Here is a 10,552-nt window from a genome sequence, read left to right as displayed (position 1 = left end):
ACCCATAGCGACCCTGTACAGGGTTTCCGAGGGTGTAAATCTTTACGGGAGTAGAAAGCCTCATCTTTCTCCCGCGGAGCAGCTGGTAGTTTCTAACCGCTGACCTTAAGGTTCACAGCCCGATTCTTAACCACTACGCTACCAGAGTAGGAGCCCCCAATAGTTTTCTCCCATTGGGGTTCAATAGCTGCCCTGATTTTTTTTTCCTTTCATTGCTTTGTTGTTTTTGTTTATTTAGTGTTCTTCTTTTCTTTCTACTACCTTTTATCCTTCCTCTTTGCTTTTGTTTCCTTCTGTTTCACATTTCCCCTCTTTTTTTCTTTTCATTTTTCTTTACTATTCTCTAATAGTTCTCTTTTCTCTTCTTCTTGCCCTAATTTTTTCTAAGTATTTTTTTTCCATTTCTTCCTTTTATTGTCTACCTTACTTTTCTGTTCTATAGCTACATTTTCTTATATCTCTTTTCTCTGTTTAGCTATTCTTATTTTCTGGTTGCAGACTGTTTTTATTTCTTCTCTCTTTTCATTGTTGGTTGCTTGTTTGTTTATTCTGTCTTGTTTTCTTGTGCATGTGGGTTTTCTCCTCTTTTCCACCCAACAAAAGACAGCCATGCCCATACAATCCGGACACAATTGTGCTCCCTGCAGGAAGAGCCAATACCAGTACCTATACCCCTGATCAATGATAGACAGCAGTGAACACCAGGCAAACTAACCCTAAACTGAGGGTTGGCAAATGGAGAACAGTGCACATGCTTCTGTTCTCTAACTACATCCATAAGACAGTTGGATGTAGACTAAGAACACATCAGCAAGCAATCATCAATTAAATATAAATATGAAAGCACTGTGTTGTTGTTAAGTGCCGTCGAGTCGATTCGGATCCATAGTAACCCTGTATAGGGTTTCTAAGGAGCAGCTGGTGAGCTTGAACCACCGATGTTGCAGTTCAAACGACTTTGCAGTCTGGTGCATTAGCCCACAGTGCCACAACAGGACTCCTGAAAGCACTATAATATCCTGGAAATGACTATTTTAGCTCACATGGAGAAACGAGAGAATAATGCAACCAAATGACCAAGATACAGAGCCAAAAAACATTTCTAAAGAAGAAAAGGTAATGGGACTAACTGGAAAAAAGTTCAAAAGAACGATATTTAGATACCTTCAATAGATTGGCAGATCAAGGAAAGCAAGAAAAACACAAATAACTTCAGAAGAATTCAGGAAAACACTACAAGAACAAATAGACAATGCAAATTTTAAAATAACTCCAATCCTTTGATTATAAATCCAGAAGATTAATATTAAATGGACAATGCATTGAAAGGGCAAAGTAGTAGATTCAGAGCAATTAAAGCCTGAATTGGTGATCTTGAAAATAAATCTGTCAATACTAGTATGCTAGAAGAACATTCAGAAAAAAGAACTAAAAAATCTCAAGAAAGTCTAAGTGTTACATGGGACACCATGAGGAGGACTAACTTATGGGTGATCATAATTCCAGAAAAGGGAGAAACAATATATAGCACAGAGTAAATTGTCAATGAATTGTTGAAAGAAAACTTCCCTAACATCATAAAAGATGAGACGATAGGCATACAAAAAGCTGAATGAATCCCAAGTGGGATAGATTAAAAAAGAAAACCACCAAGGCATTACCTAATCAAACTTTATAAAAACCAAAGACAAGGAAAGAATCCTGAGAGCAGCTCAGGAAAAACAAAAAATTACCTACAAAGGAAAAAACAGTAACACTAAGCCCTATTTTTTCAGTAGAATCCAGGCAGGGAAGAAAGCAATGGCATAATATATACAAAACTCTTAAAGAAAAAAGTTAGCCACCTAAGGATCATATACCCAGCAAAGCTGTCCCTCAAATACTATGGCAAAATTAAAACATTTTAGATCTTCAGAAATTAGAGGAATTTGTAAGGACCAGAGCAACGTAAAAAAATGCTAAAGGATCTTATTTGAACCCAAACCAACAACAGCAGGTAACAACCCGAGATTAATATATATGACAACACTACCCAGAATTCAATTCAGATGGAGAAGTATTTAGAGTAAAACAAGCCCTACAAGACTGAAAATAGGGAATCAAAGATGCCAGTTTATAATGAAGTCAATGAACTACAAACCAAATGGAGTAGTGCAGATATAAAACTTCCAAATGGCGAACAAATCTAGTGGATTTCAAGGTAAAACAGACTGTTTTAAACGGGGAAAATTTTCAATAACGGTAACCTCAAAATTAATATACCTTCCCATTGAAATACAGGAAAATCATAAAGATTTAGTAAACATTAACACAAGAAATTAAAATGAAAATTAAACTCATCCCATCAAAATGAACTCAGCAAAGAAAATTCTGTGGAACAAACAAATCAGTAGCACTACAAAAAAACACGCAGCAAAATGACAATAATTCATACCTATCAATAATTACAAGGAGCTCTGGTAGCGTAGTGGTTATGAGTCGGGCTGTGAACCTCAAGGTCAGTAGTTTGAACTACCAGCGGTTCCGCTGGAGAAAGATGAGGCTTTCTGCTCCCGTAAATATTTACAGCCTCAGAAACCCTGTACAGGGTCGCTATGGGTCGAAATTGACTCGACAGCACTTAACAACAACAACAATCAATAATTACAGTGAATGTAAGTAGATTAAATGTACCAGTCAAGAGGTAAACTGTAGCATAATGGATAAGAAAATAGGATCCTTCAATATGCTGTCACAAGAGAATACATCTTACAAAGAAACAAAATAAAAATCACTGGATAGGAAAAAAAAACAAAAAACTAATGATGATCAAAATGAGCAGGAGTGGTGTTTTTGATGGCTGATAAAAGAGACTTTAAAGCAATACCCAGCATTTAAGAGACAAAGAAGAGGCCATTATATTATGATCAAGGGGTCAGTAGAGCAAGAGGAAATACCCATAATAATTATCTATGCCTGCAGTGAATGAGTCTCAAAATATATAAATGAAACTCTAATAGAAATGAATAGTTCTACAGTCATAGTAGGAGATTTTAATATACCACTTTTGATAAAGTACAGAACAGCTAGAAAGAAATTCAACAAAGACAAAAGAACTAAACAACACAATCAACTTGACCTCATAGATACATACAAAACACTCAACCCAACAATAGCACAATATACAGTCTTTTCCAGTGCACATAGAACTTGACTGACCTAAACTAACACAGACTGAAGTAGAAAATCTGAACAGACTTATAAAAACTGAGGAAAGTGAGCAAGTAATATAAAACTCCCAACTGAAAAAAGTACAAACCCAGATGGCTTTACTGGTGAATTCTACCAGACATTCAGAAAGAAGCTGGCACCAATTCTACTCAAAGAATCCCAGAATAGAAAAAGATGGACAATCGCTGAATTAATTTGATGAAGCAACCATATGTTAGACAACAATACAAAGCACAATAATTTTAAAAACACCAAAATACTACAAAGCATAAAATTAGAAATGAACAATCAGAAGATCAAGGGGCAGGGGACTAAATACATAAAAATTGAATAACACTCTGCTTAAAAGATTCTAGGTAGCAGAACTAATTTCCTTGCAGCAAACGAGAATGAAAATACAGTATATCAAAACCTTTGGGAAACAGCAAAAGCAGTGCTCAGAGGACAATTTATAGCAATAAACACATTAAAAAGAAGAAAGAACACAAATCAACACCTTTAACAAAACATCCCCAACAATTAGAAAAAGAACTGCAAAGTAAGCTTACTGCCACCAGAAGAAAAGAAATAATAAAGACTGTTGTTGTTATTTTTAAGTACCTTGGAGTCGGTTCCGACTCATAGTGACCCTGCACAGGGTTTCCGAGGCTGTAAATCTTTACGGGAGCAGAACACCTCATCTTTCTCCCGCAGAATTGCTGGTAGTTTCGAACTGCTGACCTTGCGGTTCACAGCCCGATTCGTAACCACTACGCTACCAGAGACTAGAGCAGAGTAAATGAAGTAGAAAAACAATACAAATAATTTGATTCTTTGACAGGATTGTAAAATCAACAAACAATTGGCATATCTAACAGAAGAAGAAAGATACAAATAAGAAATCATATGGGTGATTAATGTGCCAGACTTCAAAGCTAGTTGAACTGCAAGGTCAGCAGTTCAAGCTCACCAGCTGCTCCTCGGAAACCCTATACAGGGTCGCTATGGGTCGGAATTGACTCGATGGCACTTAACAACAACATCACAACAGAACCAACAGAAATAAAAAGTAATAACAGAATACTATGAAGAATTGTACTCCAACAAATTTGAAAACCTAGAAGAAATGGACAAATTTCAAGAAAACACGACCTACATAAACTAACACAGACTGAAGTAGAAAACTTGAACAGACCTATAAAAATAGAAGAACTTGATCAAGTAATGTAAAAAGTCCAAGCCCAAATGGCTTTACTGGTGAATTCTACCAAATGTTCAGAGAGAAGCTGACACCAATTCTACTCATATGATTCCAGAATATAAAAAATGATGGAAAAGTTCCTGAATTCATTTTATGAAACAGCCATAACTCTGATACCAAAACCAGGCAAAGACATCACTAAAAAGGAAAATTATAGGCCAGTATTTCTTATGAACATAGATGCAAACATTCTCAATGAAATCCTTGTCAATATAATCCAACAATATCAAAAAAATAGTACACCATGTTCAAGTGAGATTCACACCAGGGAAGGCAGGAAAGGCTCAATATTAGAAAATTGACGTAATCCACTAGATAAATAAAACAAAGGAAAAAAATCACATGATTATAGCAATTGATGTAGAAATGACATTTGACAAAAATCAGCACCCAATCCTGATCAAAACAGTCGACAAAATAGGAATAAAAAGGAATTTTTCAACATAATTAAGAATGTGACACTGTAGGATAAATTCTGGACACCAAAGACATGAAGACACATAACACTGTTATATTCATGGCAAATAAGCACGTAAAAAGATAGTCAGCATCCTTAGTCTTTGTGGTTGTTAAGTGCTGTCCAGTCAGTTCCGACTCATAGCTACCCTGTATAGGGATTCCAAGGAGCAGTTGGTGAGCTTGAACTGCTGACATTGTGGTTTAAACCGACCTTGAAGTCCAGCATATTAACCCACAGTGCCACAACAGGACTAGGAAGATGCAAATTAAAAACCACAATGATATGGTCCTGCATAACCACATAACCTTTTCAAATGGTAAAATTTAAAAATACAATGCTGAATTCTGGTGAGGATGTGGAAAAATATGATTTCTCATACTTAGCTGGTTGGAATTTGGTAAACAGTTGGGAAAATTCTTAAAAAACTAAATATATTCTTTAAAAATAGTAGATAAGAAACATATAGGTAGTCTATTTAAAGTGAAAGTAAAAGCAAGTCTGAAAGATAAAATGTTAGAAGAACCTCTAAGTATTTTGACTGAATGTAATTCATCCTCAAAATATCTATGATAAAACTCAATGTCACAAATAATATTAAGATATTAATTTTTAGTTCATTGTATTTTAAATAGTGACCTTTTGATTAGAATCTGGGTTGATAATTGAAGAATAGAAATAGTCAAATACTTTTTTAAGAACACTGTGACTACTGTTGCAATTATGGAATTATATCCAAATTTTATAGTGTTGTAGAATAAAGAGATTTAGCTTTAAATGGGAAAATAATTTTAAAATCCTTTACATTCATTTTCAGTTCCTTAAACCTAATGAAATTAATAATAAGTATAATATTTGAACTTGCCATCCAAAGTTCCCAGAAGACCCTGGATGGTAAAAATGACTAAGAGCTGCAAGGGTCAGACCTACCCAGAGCAACCTCTGAAGACAGGCCTGGCATTCGGTTTTTTAAGATCCCAGTCTTGAAAACTCTCTGAGCAGTTCTACTCTATACACGTAGTGTTGACGGGAGTTGAAGTAGACTTGAAGTGGCGCTATGGGCTAATGCGTCAGACTGCAAAGTCCTTTGAACTATAAGGTCGGTGGTTCAAGCTCACCAGCTGCTCCATGGAAACCCTATACAGGGTCGCTACGAGTTGGAACCGACTCAAAGGTAATTAACAACAACAACAATAATAATAAGAACATCATACATGAAGAAAGCAAAAAGTCATTAAGAAGACAAAGAAGGAAAAGGTCAAAATGGATGTCAGAAGAGATGCTAAAGCAAATGGAAGAAATGAGGAGGTCCGAGAGCTGAACAGAAAATTTCAAAGATCAGCTTGAGAAGATAAAGCCAAATATTACAACAAAATGTGCAAAGATCTGCAATCAGAAAACCAGAAAGGAAGAACACACTCAGCATTTCTCAAGCTGGGGGAACTGAAGAAAAAATTCAAGCTTCGACTTATATTATTGAAAGATTCTCTGGGCAAATTACTGAATGATGCAGAAAGCATCAAGAGAAGATGGAAGGAATACACAGAGTCACTGTAAATTTTCAACCGTTTCAAGAGGTAGCATATGTTCAAGAGCAAGTGATACTGAAGGAGGAAGTCCAAGGTGCATTGAAGGAATTGGCAAAGAACAAGGCTCCAGGAATTGATGGAATAAAAATTGAAATCTTTCAAGAAAGTGAGGCAGCACAGGAGGCACTCACTCATCTCTGCTAAGAAATTTGGAAGACAACTATCTGGATGACTGATTGGAAGAGATACTTATTTGTGCCCATTCCAAAGAGAGGTGACCCAATGGAATGTGGAAATCATCAGACAATCTCTTTGCTATACCATGCGAGTAAAATTTTAGTAAAGGTAATATAGAAATGGCTGCAAGCATACATAGATAGAGAACTTCCAGAGGTTCAAGCTGGATTCAGCAGAGGCCGTGGAACGAGGGATATCATTGATGATGTCTGATGGATCTTGGCTGAAAGCAGAGAATATCAGAAAGATGTTCACCTGGGCTTTATTGACTATGCAAAGGCTTTCGACTGTGTGGATCATGACAAGCTATGGACAACATTGTGAAGTCTGAGTATTACAGAACACTTAATTGTGGTCATGAGGAATCTGTGCCTGGACCAAGAGGCAGTTGTTTGAACAGAACATGAGAACACTGAATGTTTTAAAATTAAGAAAGGTGTGCGACAAGGTTATATTCTTTCACCAAACTTATTCAACCTGTATGCTGAGCAAATAATCTGAGAAGCTGGGTTCTATGAAGAAAAACATGGCGTCAGGATTGGAGGAAGACTCATTAACAACTTGTGATATGCAGATGATACAGCCTTGCTTGCTGAGAGTGAAGAGGACTTAAAACATTTACTGATGAAGATCAAAGAGCACAGCCTTTGGTATAGATTATATCTTAATGTAAAGAAGACAAAAATCCTTACCACTGGACCAACAAACAACATTCTTATCAATGGAGAAAAGATTGAAGTTGTCAAGGACTTCATTCTTCTTGGATCAACTATCAACACTCATGGAAGCAGCAGTCAAGAAATCAAACGACGTATTGCATTAGGCAAATGTGCTGCACAAGACCTTTTTAAAGTGTTGAAGAGCAAAGATGTCATCTTGAGGACAAGGTGCGCCTGACCATGGTATTTCCAGTAACTTCATATGCATGTGAAAGCTGGATAAGGAAGACCGTAGAAGAATTGATGCTTTTGAGTTATGGTGTTGGAGGAGAATATTGAAAGTGCCATGGGCTGACAAAAGAACCAATAGATCCGTTTTGGAAGAAGTGCAGCCAGAGTGCTCCTTGAAGGCCAAATGGCCAAACTTCGTCTCTCATACTTGGGACATATTGTCAGGAGGGACAAGTCACTGGAGACGGATATCATGTTTGGTAAGGTGGAGGGTCAGAGAAAAAGAGGAAGACCCCCAATGAGATGGATTGCAGCATCGATGGACTCAAGAAGCGTGGCAACAGTAGTGAGGTTGGCCAGGATCGGGCAGTGTTTTGTTCTGCTGTGCATAAGGTTGCTATGAGTTGGTACCAACTTGATGACACCTAACAACAACAACAACAAATAGTTATAGCAAGATGTTGTAAATGATTCTTCTATGAACTTTGAGGTTAATTTTACCGAAGTGATTTAAAGATTTTTAAGTAGTGATCCTATCTTTAAAATAAATGTTAGAGCACCCTCAGGTTATTGTATGAATTCTAGAAACTGCTTGAGGATAAAATTATTCTCAAATATTCAAAGTATTGGAACTACAGATTTGCATAGAACAAATGAGTATACCATGTATGTGTTCATTAGAATGTGAACTTGAAAATGGGTTTTTCTTGTTTCTTCACTACTGTATTCACATTCTAGAACAATGCCTGGCATATAGATGTTTAGTGGGTACTTGTAGCATGAATGAATATATCATTTTTATCTACTAGTAAATTTAATTACCTTTAAATTTTTCTATGACAACCTGATCCTAATAATTGTATGACTTAAAACAGTAACGTTTTCTGTAAAGATTTTTTATTAAAGTTGACCTTCCAATTCGTTTATTACGAGTTCTACACAGATACGTTCTCTTATGCCTTAACATGATGCCTGTCATTTTTATGTTTTCTTTCTCCAGCTATTCTGTTTGAATGTGTGCATACCATCTATTCTATTTATCCTAAATCAGAATTACTTGAGAAGGCTGCCAGGTGCATTGGGAAATTCGTTCTCTCACCTAAAATAAATCTCAAATATTTAGGTAAGATGATTCACTATTTTGACACAAGTCAGAAGGAGAGCTTTTGAAATGTACTGGGTATTTGTTTCAAGTCACTTAGTAGAGTATTACTTTTGTTTCTAGGACTGAAGGCTCTTACCTATGTTATCCAACAGGATCCCAGTCTGGCTCTTCAGCACCAGATGACAATAATTGAATGCTTAGATCATCCTGATCCCATTATTAAAAGAGAGGTAAACTGGTGTTTTGAGTAGAGTACATGAAGTTGTTACAAGCTTTATACTTCCTGTTGGTGTTATAGAAAGAGATTCCAAGCACTGGGCAATGTGTATATGTGTGTCTGTGTGCCTGTATTCAATGCATTTTATTCTTCCTCCTAAAATTGAAGGAACTTTTCAAAAAAGTGATTGTGCTTATATCCACAGGAATGCTGATAAGAGTGAATTTGAGAGGTTAGATACAGTTACCTATGTGGATTCATTAATAAGCTTTTGGATTCAGTATTTTACTAATTGTTATTAAGTGCTTTTGAGTCAGTTCTGACTTCTAGCAACCCTGTATAGGGTTTCCCAGGAGTGGCTGGTGGGTTTGAAGGAAAGGTGTATAATTTACTTAATTTTCAACTATTTCCTGTTGTAAAATTTAGTGTCTACTGGGTTGTCTTTGTAAATATTTCTATTAATTCTCATCTATATAATTTTCTATTGCTAGATAGAAATTAGTTATGGAGTCCTGGTGTGGCACTATGAATTACTGTGGTAGACTGCAAAGTTGTTTTAACCACAAGACGGCGGTTCAAGTTCACCATGCACTCCTTGGAAACACTATGAGTTGGAATCGTCTTAGTGGTACTTAACAACAATAACAACATGGAGAAATCATTCTTTATTTTTATTGAAAATGGGTTATGTTATTGTTAAGTGCCATTTCCAAGGAGCAGCTCGTGAGCTTGAACCACTGACCTTGCATTTCATATGACTTTGCAGTCTGACGCATTAACCCACAGCACCACACCAGGACTCCAAAATGGGTTACTGTTGTTGTTGTTAAGTACCGTGGAGTTGTTTCCAACTCCTTAGTTAAGAGTGAAAAGTTTTATATCTGATTTTAAAAATACTAAAGATAAGAATCTACTATTCATATAACTATCTTAAAAGCAATGAGTTAAAATAAAAAGTAAAAAAAAGAAAGCAATGAGTTAAAAATAGGAGAGTTTTGCATTAAATTATTCTGTATTGCATTGTTGTTGTTAAGTGCTGTTGAGTCTGTACCACCCCATAGCGAACCTGTATAGGGTTTCCGAGGAGTGGCTGGTGGGTTTGAACTGCTGACCTTGCAGCTCAAACTGACCTTGCTGTCTAGTACATTACCCTGTAGTGTGTAGAGAATTATAATTAAAAAAAAAATGTTTTATTGTGAATTATGTGATAGTTTACATGGGAGAACATTAGCTTTACATTCATCCTGTTTTATATTGTTTCATTGCCATGGTTACAATCCCCTCCATGCATCATCAACCAACCAAAGGGTATATACCCTGCAAGCCTGGCCCCCAGTTGTCAGCACACAGCCCCTCTCCCTCTCTTGATCTAAAGTCCACAGCTGCTCTATCTCTCCACATCATTATCTCTGCCTCCATCTCTGGCGTCACTGCTTCTCTGGGTAGGGTCCCACACTCGGCTCTTCTCCCTTGATGGTCCCAGGGACCTCTGCTCCTAGACTACAAAGTCAAATCACTCCCCTCCTTTTGCTACAAAATGTCTAGCTTTACATTTCCAGCCTTCACAATCAGTCCTGATAACAGACAATTACAATTTTTAAAGGATAGCATTCTCAGTTTTGAATTTTAAATGGTACTTTTATATTTTTGAGCAATTGCCGTCATAT

General features: G+C 36.5%; 1 protein-coding gene across 1 annotated transcript in view; it reads left to right on the top strand.

The window, feature by feature from the left end:
• AP4E1 (adaptor-related protein complex 4, epsilon 1 subunit) overlaps positions 1-10,552 on the top strand; it is a 94,334-nt gene that overhangs the window by 46,530 nt on the left and 37,252 nt on the right. The window contains exons 9-10 of the mRNA XM_006831651.1: positions 8,564-8,686; positions 8,789-8,898. Of these exons, the coding sequence (XP_006831714.1) occupies positions 8,564-8,686; positions 8,789-8,898 (233 nt within the window). The remainder of the gene's footprint in view (positions 1-8,563; positions 8,687-8,788; positions 8,899-10,552) is intronic.

This window comes from Chrysochloris asiatica, unplaced genomic scaffold (genome assembly GCF_000296735.1).
Source record: "Chrysochloris asiatica unplaced genomic scaffold, ChrAsi1.0 scaffold00004, whole genome shotgun sequence".
Lineage (NCBI taxonomy): Eukaryota > Metazoa > Chordata > Mammalia > Afrosoricida > Chrysochloridae > Chrysochloris > Chrysochloris asiatica.
This window is presented reverse-complemented; position numbering and strand designations above follow the sequence as displayed.